This window comes from Patella vulgata, chromosome 7 (genome assembly GCF_932274485.2).
Source record: "Patella vulgata chromosome 7, xgPatVulg1.2, whole genome shotgun sequence".
In the NCBI taxonomy this organism is placed as follows: Eukaryota; Metazoa; Mollusca; class Gastropoda; family Patellidae; genus Patella; species Patella vulgata.
In genome coordinates, this window is record NC_065885.2 from 56,640,965 (window position 1) to 56,657,763 (window position 16,799).

The following is a 16,799-nucleotide window of genomic DNA, read 5'->3' on the forward strand; positions in this document are numbered from 1 at the left end:
GGCGTTCAAACACCCCTTTACCATGTTAGTCAGCGGTCCAACGGGTGTTGGAAAGACGGTCTTTGTACAGAAATTTCTCCAAGCGTCCCTGTTCGACATCCCTCCCCAGCGCATCGTGTGGGCCTATGGGGAATGGCAAGGGAGTTACGATCGCTTTCCTTACACTTACGTCAAAGGTTTGACAGACATTGACGACGTGATGGAGCAAGTCAAGGGTCCACAAGTCTTGGTCGTGGACGATTTGATGGGAGAAGACACGGAGATATTGCAAAAGTGGTTCACGAAAAAGAGTCATCACCACGACACGAGTGTCATTTACATTGTGCAAAACTTGTTCGACAAGCAACAGCGTACCATCAGCCTGAATGCCCATTACTTGGTCTTGTTCAAGAATCCCCGAGACGCCTCACAAATTGGCGTGTTGGCCCGTCAGATGTACCCCTCCCACTCCAAGTATATGCAGGAAGCTTATGCCGATGCGACGAGTACCCCTCGCAGTTACTTACTCATTGATTTGAAACCCGATACGCCCGAAGCTTTGCGTTTGAGATCCAACATTTTACCCCAAGAGGAACCACCCATCGCCTACGTTCAAAAAGTATAAAAGGGGGACCTGTCACTCGACTTGATTCTGTTAGTCACGATGGCTCGTACGAAGAATACGCAGCGGAAACATCCGCCTCCGACCCTTCCCAGAGCGACGTTCCCGACCCTGGCACCGGACCTTCGTGATCCCACGGTACGAAGGCAGACTCGTCCGAGAATGAGGGCACCCACAACACAATGGCTGCCCTCGTTGACACCACCTGGGAGCCCCATGTCTCCCTTACCGGCCACGCCACCACGTCTCACCTTACCGGTCACACCTCCACGCCACACAAGATCCCCTTCTCGGTCTCCCTCGCCGATCATTCGTCGACCCCGAAGAGAAAAGAAGAGTTCTATGAAAGGATTGAAGTCCTTTATTCGCAAGTTACAACATCTGACTCCCGATATGGCTTATGGACAGTTGGTCAAGAATACGGGTAGGGCACGTCTTGGATTGTTGCAGTGGTTCAAGTTGGCGGCCAACCATTTGTTGAATGGTAACATTCAACCATTGCATGCCCAGCACAAGAAATGGGTGGAACGAAATCGACAAGTGTTGAGCCAACTGACCGAGAGAAACATGCCGACGGCCGAAAAACTCTCTCTGATCATGAAACCTGGAGGACGTGGGTTCTTCGGGGGGGGGGGGTGTTGATTCGTATCTTGCTGCGATGGAAGGAAAGACTGCAAGAGGAAAGAAACAAGAAACGAAATAAATTCGTTCGACGGAACGTTCAGCGCGGAAGGGGTCTGAGTCCCGAGGAGTTGAAACAATATCAAGCATTGCTTCGCAAATTGACTAATCCACGAACATCACCCGTCGTCAAACAGCGACTTCTCAATCAACAAGGTGGTGCCATCGGTGCATTGCTCGCTATGGCCCTCCCAGCTTTAGCCCCTTTGGTATCTAAACTATTGGGAGGACAACAAGGTGGTAAACATCCCTTCATAAGAAGGAGCGAGAGAGCGAACGCTATGGCCGCCGAGTTATCTAGATTATTTGGGGGATAAGGGAAAAGGTATAAAAAGGGAACCGGTGAACGGCCCCGAGCTCAGTCATGGACACACTGCGGTACCTGTTGAACACTGCACCCAAAGACCGACCACTTCTGCTCGAGGCTCAACCCATCGTCGACGGTGTGTGTGAGTGTATTGGAAACCTGATTCGCGGCAACGTTCCTGTGACCAAGAACGTGGTCAAACGTTTGAAAAAGGACGCCCCCTTGTTACGACGTTTGGGCACGTCTAAAACACCTTGGAAGACCCGTCGGCGACTTCTGAAGCAACAAAAAGGGGGATTTTTCAAGCGGTTGGCCCGGTCCTTTCCGAAAGATGAAATTCGCCAAGAAAATGAAACTGGTGCCCTTCGACGGTCCCACCGACGTCAAACCCATCGAAGTCAGACATGTGGAACCCGCATACGATCGAGATCCACTGGAACAGGTCGTCGAAAATGTTTACCAAGACATGCAACACGTGCTAAACGATCCCACACTAACCGACGAAAATAAAATGCAACGATACGGACAATTGTTACAACGTTTTCAAACGATGCAAAGGAAAAGAAAGCAGGTCATTCCCTTGTCGGACGAGAACATACCCGAACAAAAAGAAGAAGAAGCAACCGTGGTCTCGGAGGACCCCATCCTGGAGTCGGTCCCCCGGGTCTTTCAACATCGAGCTCGCCTTTTGTTGAAACACCTGAAGGAGAAAACACCTTGGTCGTGGAACGAGAACTTGGAATTGGTTCGGAATGGCGTACCCGTACCCGGCACCAATGCCATCGACATCGTAAACGATTTGGTTCGTCGGCGAAAGAATACTCAGGCTCCACTGGGATGGTTTGGCGTGATGCAAAGTTTGAAAGTCACGAACGTACCGCGCGAAGCCATTGGCAATCAAGAACGATGGAACGTGTTGTCCACGCCACCCACACGGACTCCCGTTCCGCCGCGACGCCCGAGAAAGAAGAAAATCTCAAGTACCGATACCCCGACTACGAGTACACCTACTGGGCGAGTCAGATCTACATCTACCAAGCGAGCCCGATGGCTCCCCTTGCAAAAACTATAAATAGCCTGATCACATGGAACCCGACAGAAACATGGAACGAAAGCTGAAGAAAGTCTATTACGACCCGAAACACCCGGCCGCTTTTGGTGGAGCCCTGGGTCTCCACAAAGCAACCGGTGTGCCCTTGAACAAAGTCAAAACATGGTTGAAACAACAAAGGCCGTACACCTTGCACAAACCACTGAAAAAGAAATTTTCTCGGACTCCCACCGTGGTGGCCGGCATAGATCATCAGTGGCAAGCCGATTTGAGCGATATGTCGGCCTTGGCCAAACAGAATGAGGGATACAGGTACTTGCTGTGTGTCATCGACGTGTTTTCCAAGTACGCTTGGGTGTTGCCCCTCAAAAACAAGACGGGAGATAGTTTGGTGGACGCCTTTCGTCGCATCTTTCAAAGTCGACAACCCCAGCGACTTCAGACGGACAAAGGCACCGAATTCCTCAATCGAAAAATGCAAGCTTACCTGAAAAAGAAAAAAATTCATTTTTTCGTGACACACAACGTGGAAACCAAGGCCAGTGTGGTGGAACGATTTCAGCGGACACTGAAAGAGCGCATGTGGCGATACTTTACTCATCGACAAACACAACGGTACATTGACGTGCTAGATGAATTGGTTCGGGCTTACAACGCCAGACGACATCGGACCATCGGTATGGCACCCCAAGACGTTCGTCCCGAACACGAATGGATGTTGACAACACCTCCACGCCCCCGCAAAAAGAAAAAGAGAGCCATGGACGTCGGTACGACCGTACGTTTGGCTTTACCGAAACACGGTGCCTTCGACAAAGGTTACTGGCCGAACTGGACTCTGGAAACGTTTAACGTCGCACCCAACGTTGGTCCCGGTTACAAGCTGTTGGACGAAAGAGACGAACCCATACAAGGTACCTTCTATCCCGAAGAATTGCAAGCGGTTCAAGTCAACGACGACGAGATCTTTCCCATCGAAAGAGTACTCGAAAGAAAAAAAGACAAAGTGTTGGTGAAATGGTTGGGTTATCCGGCGAGTTTTAATTCGTGGATCGACAGGACCAGTCTCCAAAACGTATAAATAGGAGTGAGAGACGCTCACTTCAGTCAACATGCAAGACGAAATCACGTCCACATCCGCGACATCCCACAATTGGTCACTCTTGGGAAAACGTGTGCCCCAAGCGGAAATCGTCTTTTTCTGTCAAGTGATTTTAGTGTACGTCGTGGCAGGTGTTTCCTTGTCCCAATTGGCTTTCAAACCCGACGGATCACAGACCACGTTGTGGACGGCCTTGCTCTCCAGTACCCTGGGTTACCTGTTACCTTCTCCGACCTTGAAAACCAAACACAATGAACAACGATCGACCCTTTTACCTCACGCTCCCTAGTGACAGTTCCATGTCGTGGTATCCCGACAACACCGTGTCCACGTATCAAACACACCTGGATCCGCCCCTTCTCGTCGATCATCGGGAATGGGAAGTGGGACTGTCCATGATCACGTTACCTGACCAATGGAACAACATCGATCACCGACACAATACGATCGGCTTACGCGTTCATTCTTGGTCGCCCTCGAGCGAAGAACCCGAAGTAAAGGTATGCCGGGAACACCACAGCATCGATCCCTCGTATTGTTTCAAGGGTGTCCAGGGCGAAGAGGCCAAGGGATCGATCGAAATGGAAACACACATCAAGAGTGACAACTACGAGTCGCTCAAACATATCCTGGATGTCCTGAACACTAGACTGGATGATTTGTGGAATCTGGCTCCCATCTACAATCATTTGGCCAATCAACCCGTCCGCTTGGATCCCAACAACAAGGAAATGACCGACCACGAGAAGAAACAGCAGAGCGATTACGAAACTCGAGAGATAATGCGTCAAGGGGCCGTGCAAAGAGGTTCCTTCGTTTCTTTCAAGAAAGACCACACCAACGATAAAGTGTATCTGAAAATCAATCACGTGCAGACGCTTTTCTACTTGGACGTATTGCCGAGAATCGAAGTTCGTCTGCGGGGACCCATAGTGTCTATGTTGGGATGGTCGGGAAACGAAATGATGATTCCCCTGCAGTCCATAATAATGACCGGCGACGATGGCCAAAGTCTCCTGCCTTACTACGCTCACCACACCCCAAATCTTCAAATCCATTACGATCTGTTTTACGTGTACACGGACATTATTGCACCTCAGATTGTGGGCGACATGCAGGCTCCCCTGTTGGACGTGATTCCCAGTCGACGATTGTATCATCGTCCCGCCAGGATTCAATACTTACCACTGAAGTACAGTCGACTAAACTCCATTGGTCTCTATATAAGGAACGGAACGGGAAACGCCGTGCCATTTCTCGACGGTAAGGTGGTGGTCCAACTTCATTTCCGTCGCCGACGATGATTCAAGTGTACAAAAGTGGAGTGCTCAGACAGCGAGGGGCCGGACTGGTAGTGTACAGAGGGGGAATTCTGCGACAACGGGGTGCCGGGCGATGGTCGGGATTGTTGAATGCCGTCAAATCCGTGGGAAAGACTCTGTGGTCGGCCGGCAAAGCGGCCGTGAAAAAGAATGTGGCCCAAGTGTTACCCAAAGTGGGACAGAGCGTGCTCGACGCCGTCAGCGGTCGGGAAAAATGGAACTGGAAGAAAGTCGCTCAGGACACGCTTCGGCCCGCGGTGTCCAACACGATGTCCGACACACTCAAGAACGTGGTCGCCCACCTGGAACCTATAAAAGACCCCTCGCAATCCCCGTCCACTTCACATCGTCCAAAGAGGAAGAAGAAGACACAGGTCACTTCTCACAAACGACGCAAATTAGATATCTTCGATCATGGCTACGCAGGTAATGCGCAATGATTCCTGTCCCTGTGCGCGAGACGAATTGCAGAATTTGTTCAGCGTACCCGACACGCAGACGGCCATACACAAAGTGACCAATATCAGAAAGTATCCCTTGACACCCGACTTGAACCACGACGGACCCATCGAATTTCATATTTCCAATCACACCAAAGATTACATGGATTTGGCCAACATGACGCTGCACCTGGCCCTGAAGGTGACCAAGAACGACGGGAGTGACCTGGATGCGGACAGTCAAGTCGCACCCGTTAACAACCTGTTTCATTCGTTGTTCAAAGACGTCAAATTACGCTTGGGAACAGCTGCCGAAACCTTGGTCACCACTTCTCTGCCAAACTATGCCTACCGGGCTTACTTGGAGAATTTGTTGAGTTTCGGTAAGGGAGCCAAGAACGATCACCTGTCGAAACAAGTCATGTGGGAAAAAGACACAGCCGGTCAGTTCGATTCCACGAGATCCGTCGCCACCACGGTGGACGGTGTACGACAGGCGCCGAGTAACAAAGGATTGGAACAACGTCAGAAAGTCATCGCTGCCAGTCGCACCTTTGAACTGCAGTCACGTCTACACTTGGACATGTGTCTACAAGATCGGTATCTGCTTAGCGGTGTGGACGTGCGATTGAAATTGGAAAAACAATCCCCGAAATTTTTTCTGATGTACGGCGAAGGCAACGATGCAGAAGACTACAAAGTCGAATTCACCAAAGCCTACCTGAATATCCCGTTCGTCACACTGAATCCCAGTACCCGGACACGCATCGAACAGCAACTTCTATCATCCAATGCCAAGTATCCGGTGAATCGCGTGGTGGTCCGAGACATGGTCATTCCCGACAACCGCACTCATCACATCCTAGGTAATCTGTTCGACAAGGAAATCTTGCCGAAGAGACTGATCGTAGGGTTGGTGCGCAATACGGCCTATGACGGAAGAAAAAACAGAAATCCGTTCCATTTCGAACACAATCAATTGGAAAATATCAAGCTGACCAAGCACGGGGAAATCGTGAGCGAATACGACGTGAACTTTCCCCAGCGACAAGCCATCGCACCCTACCTGGATTTGATGAAAAGGGTGGCCGTCTTAAACACCAGAGAAGACCTGGACCTCCCTTTCCACGACTATATTAATGGGTACAACCTGTATTGTTTTGATTTGACCAACGACCACGGAGCCGACGGTAACTACTTTCATGTGAAAGAGACAGGTGAACTGAATTTGGAACTCAAGTTCGGTGCGGCCCCGACAAATCACCTCAGTCTTGTTCTGTTTGCCGAATACGACAATGTCTTGGAAATCGACCACTTACGGAAAATCATCACCGATTGGTGAGGCTCTCTCCAACCGACAACTGACACGAGCTTTAAAAAAACATCTCCCCGCTCCCATTTTCGGAGGCGTGTGGGCTCGTAATCACCTGGATATACTGCACCCGACCTCGTACCCCAAAGCCTACGTCATCAACACGGACGACGAAGACCAACCGGGCAAACATTGGACCGTGTTTGTGTGTGAAGGGCCAAATCACGTCACCTTCTTTGATTCCTATGGTTGCCCCCCTGATATCTATGGAGACGCCTTTCGACGTTTCGTTCAAGATCAACGACTCGACTACCAACCCAGATGGATTCAAGGACTCGACAGTGTCGTGTGCGGACATTATTGCTTGTATTTTCTGTGTCATCGATTTCACGTTCCTTCCCCATATCCCCTTTCCGTTTTCGGTCGCGTGTATCGTGTAAACGATATACTCGTCGAACAATGGGCTAGGGATCATTTTCCCAACTTGCAACAGGAACAGAAGAAGGGTCAACGATGTCGATGCTTTTTTGCTCTGTAAATATGTTTTTTGTAAGTTTGATTTGTCATGATAAAAAGTTTTGTTCAATAAAATGTAGATGTTTCCAATACCTATCATAAGAGGTCGAAACATCATCTCAAATGCCAGAAGCGGCCAAGGTATTTGGCGGAAAAGCCGAAGTGTTCCTGTTAAGGAACCCTCACGTTCTAGTGAGGCCAACGGCCCTTTTCAGGGCCAACTTAATCAATGCAAAAGAGTTGTCTCCCCTTCTTTTGGTCTCCCCTTACCCCTCCTCTCCCCTTCTGCTCTCTTCCTTCTGCTCTCTCTCTCTCTCTCTCTCTTTCTTCCCGCGCGCGCGCGCCCTCTCTTTCTCAAACTAGGTCACTGCACGTGCAAGGGGTCACTCAGTGCAAGGTCATGACGAACTAGGTCACGGGGTCATTCAGTGCAAGGTCACGCACGTGCAAGGTTAAGGTCACGTGCACGCACATTCACGCACATTCACGCGCATCCGTGCGCGCATGCGCAGCACGTGCGTCCCTGAACAGGCACCATAACTACTGCGTGCGCGCGCTGTATCATGAAGTCTGTCATTGAGTCGATTGGCGTGGTTTCGAATCCCCGGTTGTACGTGACAAGGAGTAGGGTCGCCTGTCCAACCTAGTGGGTTTTCTCCGGGTCCTCCGGTTTCCTCCCACTGCTAAAGACCCCTACGCGCAAGCGAATTATTGAAATAAAATTAAACCATATGTTAGTCCCGAAATGACCTAGTTTGTGTCGAGTGGACGTTAAACCCCATTTCTCTCTCTCCGTCTTTACCCCGATTTGGCTTCCTTAGTGTACTACATGTATGAGGGAAAATTTGCCCTGCAATGGCGCAACAGCCTTCTCGTTTATCGAATTTCATCCGCCAAGAGGTCTTTTACTGGAGAAGTAGTGCATCAAAGGGTGAATGGGTGGGGCTGTTCAATTTTGACATTTCGCCCAAAAATCATCAGAAAGATTTATATTTTGACACCGGTTTCGTAGATGTGCCCGAGATGTGTTACAAAACCAACTTTCGCGGTAATGTGAATAGCACTCCCTGGCAGTGTCCCCAAAAGCATTAATACTTTATATGTGGACAGATAGGAACTCGATACCAGAGAGTCCAAAAGGGTGAAAATCGGTCTGCCCTGTCCATGCAACATTCATTGCACTTGCACAGTACAAGCACAAAATGGGTGTCAAACATTGAGTCGCTGAGATCCTTAATGTTGCTCCTTCATGACAGTGAGATCCAGGCCCTAGGACAAGCAACTCGGCGAAAGGCTTTGAAAGACACATAGTCAGCGTCACTTGGCGTATATCTGGGGTAACTGGAGGTCACTTTGCTAAAGCACATTGGTGGGAAAAGGGTCCTCAATTTGCAAAAATGTCGAAAAACCTCGAGATTTTTAGCACCTAATAAAACGAAGACGAAAGTAGAAGTTTCGCTTTCAGTTTCGTTCTTAGTGATCGGATACCAGTCAGCCGACCTAGAGCGATCATTCATTCATTGTAGCGTTCTACAGACCCGGATACCCTGACGATGACGATAGCATCAAACGGAACGGGTCGGGGCTCCAGGGCACTAAGGCTGGGGCAGGTGATTTATAGTTTTAAATTTACCAATTATTCCAAAAAAGTAGAACTGACAGAATCCGATTCTAATCTTCCCCATGGAACTAGATATATACCTACATTCAGAAAAGTTACCGGTTTTCTTCTGCTTTACGATCAAGTAACAGTGTGTTTTTTTATTACTTAATACCAACAAATGTATTTTTTAAACATTACCATTACGCGGCATACCTCCGGGACCCTGGACAAATGTCGCAGTTGCCCCCCCTCCCTCTCCTACGGGCCCTGCTTTATTTCCATTGCAAGGCTTAACCTGGTGTTTGACTACCGGACTAGTACCATTAGCCTGGCTCATCAGGAAAAATACATCTCAACAGACTTTCAGCTAGAGCCCGTGGCTAAACGTAAAATGTCGGGTAGACCAGTTTTCATCTTTTTGAACTCTGTGGTATTGACTTCCTGTCTGTCCACATATACGGGGCCCCCAAAACGTAGTTCTTTAAGTGATGCTTTTAGGAACACTGCCAGGGGGCGCTGGTCGCATTACAGCCAATTTTTTTTTTTTTTGGTAACACATCTCGAATACGCCTGTGTCAAAATATAAATTCTTATGATGATTTTGGGGATTAACCTACTTCTGAGTGGCCCAAATGTCAAAACTGGTCAGCCCCGCCCATTCAACCTTTAATGCACTTCTCCAGTACAAGAACCCTTTGCAGTTGGAATTCGATATAAGAGTGCCTTTGCGCCACTGCACGGCAAAACTTCCCTCATAGCACACTGATGGAGCCCAGTTGGAGCAGAACAGTAGGACGTATGTGTATCACCCCATTTCATTTCATTTCTTTTTATTGATGTAGGCCATTTTTGTCGACAATTGAAATGAATCCTTGTTCCTACGGCTACTGTAATAGTATCACCTTTCGACAATGCAGCAATATTTATATACTTTTAGCTTCCTTCTACGTTATTGTAACACCTTGTTCTTCTTTATCAATCCATAATGGACATACCCTCATCTTTGCATCAGCATTCGTTTTTACTAATTTTGGAAGACATGCGACGTCTGATATGCCGTTGTGACGTCACAGTAACGCCATGACGTCGTAGAGACATAACGTCGCCATTTTTGGACTCGTTGGTACCGACTTCCTATCTGTCCGCAATACATTTAAGGTGTCTAAATGCAATAGTTTTAGACAGCCGCCATCTTGGATTTGGCCACGCCCCCTGTCTTTATTTGGACTCCGATTTTGGTAAACTTTCTTTTCCTTAATGAATCAATAGAAAACAAAAAACCTTTTGTTGCAATTTGTTCTACGTACGACATCATTTAGCCGTCGTTTGACCCGCCTATTATGAGAGATTTGATTGAACAGCTAGAACTGACACACACACACACTCTCTCTCTCTCTCTCTCTCTCTCAAAAGCTCAAGTATCAAAAGTCAATCCAGCAATGGTCAGAGCGGGATTTCAGGAATATATCTATCATAAGAACTGTCATTGAGTCAACTGGCGTGGTTTCGATTCCTCAGTTGTACGTGACAAGGTGTCGCCTGCCCAACCCCAACCTCGTGGATTTTCTCCGGGTCCTTTGGTTTCCTCCCACTGCTAAAGACCCCTACGCGCAAACGAATTATTGAAATAAAATTGAACCATGTGTCGATTGGGCGTTACCCTCTCTCTCTCTCTCTCTCTCTCTCTCTCATAACGCACCTCATATCTTTAAGAGAACCATAGCAATAACCATGTGTAATACTGCGTCTATATGTAATTTAAAGATGCATTATTCAAGAGCTAAATCTGCTCATTGCAGGTCTTTGTTTTGGCGTTAAAATGTTATATAAAATGTTTTTTAGATATTTATTAGAGAGAGAGAGAGAGAGAGAGAGAGAGAGAGAAATGGGGTTTAACGTCTTCTCGACACAAACTAAGTCATTTCTGGACTAACATGGTTTTAATTTTATTTCAATAATTCATTTATGCGTAGGGGTCTTTAGCAGTGGGAGGAAACCGGAGGACCCGGAGAAAACCCACGAGGTTGGACAGGCGAAACCACGCCAGTTGACACAATGACAGGTCTTATGATATAGCACGCACGTGCTAGCCATTCGGCCATCCAACCCCCCTGATATTTATTAGCATAAGCCCATAATCAGCTCTGTAGATTATCGCATGGCCGTAATGTCGCGTAAAATTAGATGTCGCATTGTCGGATTAAAATGTCGTGTTGTCGCCTTTCCAAAGCAATGGTACAAGCGACCATGCTCATCTCAATATTAAGTATATGTATACTGATCCTGGTGTTGGTCACGACTGTTCCCTGGGATTTTACAGCGTGGTTTCTCCCTGTCGGACGAAGGGCCTGTCTAGTTGTGGAGATTGGACAAAAAGACCAGCTCCTGTGTACACTTTGGCGTGCACATAAAATAACCCGTGGCGGTGTCACTGTCCAGGCAAAATTGATAAAGCTCATCCTCACACTGTCACAATACTTCACACCAAATTTTGGGAGTCGCAGTGGATCAGTAAGTAAGTTACTTGCTCAATAGCCATGATGAGGTCTGGAGTTCAATTCCGATGTTGGTCGAGAAAATTACACAGAATTGTCCAACGTAGTATGAAGGTCGACATCACGACATCACGACATGACGACATGATACCAATAGGACACGACTTCATAAAACATATTTCATCGTTTTATTCTGTATAATACAATTGACACATAAACTTCTCTGACTTAAACCAACAGTTTACATATTAATGTTTTCAATCACACAAAAGGTTTCAGACACTGTCTTCATGCATGGGGATCACGTTGGCTAAGTGGGTGATTCGCTGGCTCGCTAGCCTGGAGGTCGGGTGTTCGATCCCTGTATTGGCAGAGAAAGTTTATCCAGATTTTCCGGCGTGGTTTCCCCTTGTCAGTGATGCAGGACGGAGGGCCTGACAAGGACAGCAGTCTAGTCATTCGGATGATACGAAAAACCGAGGTCCCTTGTACACATTGGCGTGCACGTAAAAGATCCCTTGACAGTTGGAATTCGATATAAGAGTAGGCCGTAGTGCCGCTGTCCGGGCAAAATTTCCCTCATAGCACACTGTATGGCGTATGCCCGTCTTCATTAGCCCAGTTCGGAGCAAAACAGTAGGACGTTAAACCCCATTTCATTTCATTTCATTTCATGTCTTCATGCATGATCTTAAAGAAGTAGGCCTAACGAGTAATTTCCGAAACAAGTAACAAGTAATTTCCGAAGCGTTGTTGAATCCAGCCAGAATTCATTATGAAACTGAATCTTTAAATTTGATACTCGGTTGGTTGACTCAGTTTACTCATTTCCGAGATTAAGATTAGATTGTTACATCCCAACATGTCGATCGGACACATAAGGACGTATTTTCACTTGTTATCACTTTAAATTAAAGAAAACACATGTTCTTGGAAGAGAACCATATCGAATTTAGGAAACGAGGCAGCTGTGGTCATGGTGAATGTTTTGGTGCTTTACACTAAGTTTTAAGCCCGCGGGGTGTGGGGGGGGGGGCTGGCTCGCCAGTTTGGGCAGCCTTCGGATGCTGCTGTATGGTCACGACCATACGACAAAGTATAGTTCGCTCCACTCGAACGGAAGCCGGTTCGACTGTAGTCGTCAGAATTGACGCAATTCTCTTCATTGTACTGCTACAAAACGCGCTTTTGCTTTTCGAAAACTTTGATATGACCACATCCGTTTTCTTTGAACGGAAATTTCCCTATTAATTTGCCAAAAGTTTCTGACTATGCTGAAAAAAACTCTTCTCGAGATAGAATATGGTAACGTCGATTTCAAGAATCTACTCACAGTTGAGATAACGAGGTGCATCAATTTTTAATTGTGGTCTGAAACCGCTAGCTAATATAACGATAAGAATTATACCCCTTTATTTTCGGTAAAAATGTCTGACAAGAAATTTTTTGAAATAGCAACATTGCTTCAAACTGAGAAAATGTTTGACAGGCTAGTGTTATTTTCACATTCATCAGGTTTTTGCACTTTTGGCTGAGCTTCGATTAGTGGGAAAAAAAGATTTCTACTATAATACTGAACTGAATGAAAAAATATGATTATCGCTCTACATGTATATAATATGAAAACTACTTAAATATATTATCTGAATTTAAATAACTCTCAGGTTCTGGGGCAACATTGGTAGGATAAGTTCTTTCTTCAAATTAACAATTCCAACATAACAGGTGTTTTGTTCCGGCCGCCATTTTTAATATGACTTGATCAGCCTCATCCGACCTCGAAAGATGGGTTAACCATGGTCGCGACTATTGTCTAACCATTTCATGTTCGGGTGCGCATGGTCGAGACCTAGTAGAAGATTTTGATGAACTGAAGGCAGCCCAGGAGGTTGCGGGTTTAGCCCCATTGTTGGCCGAGACGTGGTTTCCACTTTGTCAGTGGTGCAGAACGGAGGGCCTGACAAGGACAACTGTCTAGTCGTTCGGTTGATACGAAAAACCTAGGTCCCACAGTCGGAATGCGAAATAAGCGTAGGCCGTAGTGCCGATGTCCAAGCACAATTACCCACATAGCACACTGTATGGCATATGCCAGAGCAGAGAAGTAGAATGTTACCCCCCCCCCCCCCGCCCTCTCTCTCTCTCTCTCTCTCTCTCTCTGTATTGCCAATGCTGTGTTTGGGTAGTCCTACTGTTCGTTCGGCCAGACACTGCCTGTTATATTTATCAGTTAAGTTTTCCCAATTCTTTAATTACTTTTGATAATCTACAGATGCCATTATAATTACATTTAACTTGCATTTGACTTTCAATTTTTTTTTTCAGATCTCGTCGATAATTCCCCGAAAGAGCCAAGGACTCACATTATTGCTCCCAATTCACCAATGGCAAAATGGCGAATTGGTTTTCAGTTTGTCGATAATATTTCTTGGTCTGTTGGTAATTTGTTCCTCTTGGCGAAATGAAATTTCCTTAAAATAATTAATTTCATAATGACATTTTTTGTATAAACCTAGACCAGTCAGTCACTGGGGAGTCGTCATCAGAATATCTACGACCGAGTAGCAAAACATAAACATCTTCTGCTAGTCATTCGGTTTTCTTTTTTTTACTGATAAAATTTAATAACAGAGAAGGCGTATGTTTCGTTGTCAAGCAGCCTATGGTTATAAAATTTGGGAACACGATTTATTTCACTCTAAACATGTCTGAATTATACCTACTAGCAGAAAATGAAGCAATTAAACGCCATTTCAGATCATTTTCCGACGAATTTGCCGACTCAATACACTATGATATTCACTTAATGTAGGAGTTGATTAAGCTCTTATTAATAAACAGTATTATAATGAACATTATCGCTCATAGTAATCTAGCAATTATACTGGTGTCTTAAGATAATGTTATGGTAATGTCTAGATTCCAGACGAATCAACTGATTTGATTTACAATTAGTTCATATAAAAGTTGTCGCCCACCATAATAGGACCTAACTGCATTCGATATTCTTATTGTATATACCACTCACTGCATATTTTGTACGGTCATTAATCTACGCTGTTCGTGATCTGAAAGAAAAATCCCAACAAAACAACGTAGTGAAGAATATAGCCGTAAAAGGAAAAGAGAGGCTAAGACAAACTAAAATGACTGTTAAAAGTCAGAGTGGTCGGATTATCTTGGTTAAATCCCTCGAGTTGTTGTTATCTTGCCATTTCCGTGTCGTATGGTTTGCCCGTTCCTTAGAGTTGTAACGGGTTCTGTGGATGTACGACTCATTCCGCCATCAAAACGGAGAAAGTGACTCGTTGAGTATAGGGCAGGTTATAAGCCTGTCAATAGCCTACCTCTGACATCACGTGAAGGAGTCCATGGCAGCTAGAAATAAGAATAGACAGCAAATGTGGCGCGTATAGCTATTTGCATTAGCTTAGTTTGTAGTTGTACTGGCAATTAAGACGTTAGGCCTCATGACATTTCATTTCCCAGGGATTCAGTAATGGTACGTTCCATTTTGCTTGTACGCATCTTCTCGGCGTTACCGTGCGCGTATGTTGTAATACTCTGTCACTGTGAAGATGGGGAAAAGTGCAATAAATGACTGTGTTAGATGATTATTTCACGGTTCGTGTATTTGATTATTGTTCATTTCTTTGAATCTCTGAAGAATTAATCCATATTGATTTCCTTAATGATGACGGGCTCGTGGTATTTTCATGATTCAATTAAATGGAGAATCTGATATAGATTCTATGGAAATAAAAAGAGTAGAACATATATTTTACCTGCGATATCGTTATTGTGGAAGCAGACATTAAACGTTATGGACGTTACAGGTTATATGAGATTAAAGGGAGTAGGACATCTATTGTTAGCTATAAGAACGTTATAGCTTCTATGCGATTAAAGGGAGTAGGACATCTATTGTTAGCTATAAGAAAGTTATAGCTTCTATGCGATTAAAGGGCGTATGACATCTATTGTTAGCTATAAGAAAGTTATGGCTTCTATGCGATTAAAGGCGTATAAATGAAATGAAATGGGGTTTAACGTCCTACTGTTCTTCTCCTAAACTGGGCTAATGAAGACGGGCATACGCCATACAGTGTGCTATAAGGGAAATTTTGCCCGGGCAGCGGCGCTACGGCCTACTCTAATAACGACTAGACAGCTGTCCTTGTCAGGTCCTGCATCACTGACAAGGAGAAACCACGCCGGAAAACATACATTGTTAGGTATATGAACGTTATAGATTCTATAGGATTAAAGGGAGTAGAACATATCTTGGGGTATCTATATGGAGATTATAGCTGAAATGTGAGCGTATAAACATGGGATATTTGTATTTAGCAAACCTGTTTTAATGTAACATATTGTGATAAATCACTAGAAAAGACACCAAAAGTTTTTGCATTGCACTTCCCAGTAGGGGATAATTTACGTCGCAGATTGCACAAGTGACACGATTATTACTGTATTTACATGTCGTCCACCCTTTTCGTTTTTATAGTGTTTTACAGTCATGATCTGTTGTATTAACTACTTTGGTTGTACGATAGCATGTTGGGAGAGAGAGGGAGAAATGGGGTTTAACGTCCACTTGACACAAACTAGGTCATTTCGGGACTAATATATGATTCAATTTTATTTCAATAATTCGCTTGCGCGTAGGGGTCTTTAGCAGTGGGAGGACGACCTGGAGAAAACCCACGAGGCTGGACAGGCGACCTTACTCCTTGTCACGTACAGCCGGGTAATGGAAACCACGCCAGTTGACTCAATGACAGACCTTATGATACAGCACACACGTGCTAACCATTCGGCCATTCAACCCCACGATAGCATGTTGGGGTTCTATAAAACAATTATAATGCTAATAACATTACAACTTATGAGGGGGAGGGGGGTGCTTATCTCACGTTTAATTCATCTTTTAAGGTGGCTTTACGCGCAAACATTGTTTTTTTTAATTTGATGATATATTTAGGCTAAAAACATATTCAAACTAATTATCTATAAATATTTGCTTCAAATCCCTATCAACACATTTTAATCGCAAGAAAACTGCCGCAAGAATCTATTTTAAGTATCCTTTTTTGTCACGTGACTTGATTGAGGAAGAACCCAAACAACTTGCATTTACCCTAAATATGGAGACTTAAGTAAATTGTTGGATTATCGTCTGCTAACTTCCTTTTCCGCCGTTATATCGCAGAGTCTGCTGGACATTTAAGTCTCGCAATGTCCTCAAAACTGCTAGCCATTCGATCAAAGCACACTAAGCGCTCCTTACGTCACTCGACCAGACAGGCTGTCAGTTAATGACACCCTTCCATTTTCGCCACGTGGGCGCTCATATGTGTTTTTCT

At 45.5% G+C, this 16,799-nt stretch overlaps 1 protein-coding gene across 4 annotated transcripts in view; it reads left to right on the forward strand.

Annotated features, from left to right (window-relative positions):
* The window catches only part of LOC126826824 (ankyrin repeat domain-containing protein 16), a 34,954-nt gene extending 20,742 nt beyond the window's left edge, over positions 1 to 14,212 (forward strand). For all 4 annotated transcript variants that reach the window (XM_056102450.1, XM_056102453.1, XM_056102451.1 and 1 more), the window contains one exon: positions 13,756 to 14,212. In XM_056102450.1, coding sequence (XP_055958425.1) covers positions 13,756 to 13,895 — 140 coding nt within the window. In that variant the 3' untranslated portion in view covers positions 13,896 to 14,212. The remainder of the gene's footprint in view (positions 1 to 13,755) is intronic.
* Positions 14,213 to 16,799: the final 2,587 nt, after the last annotated feature.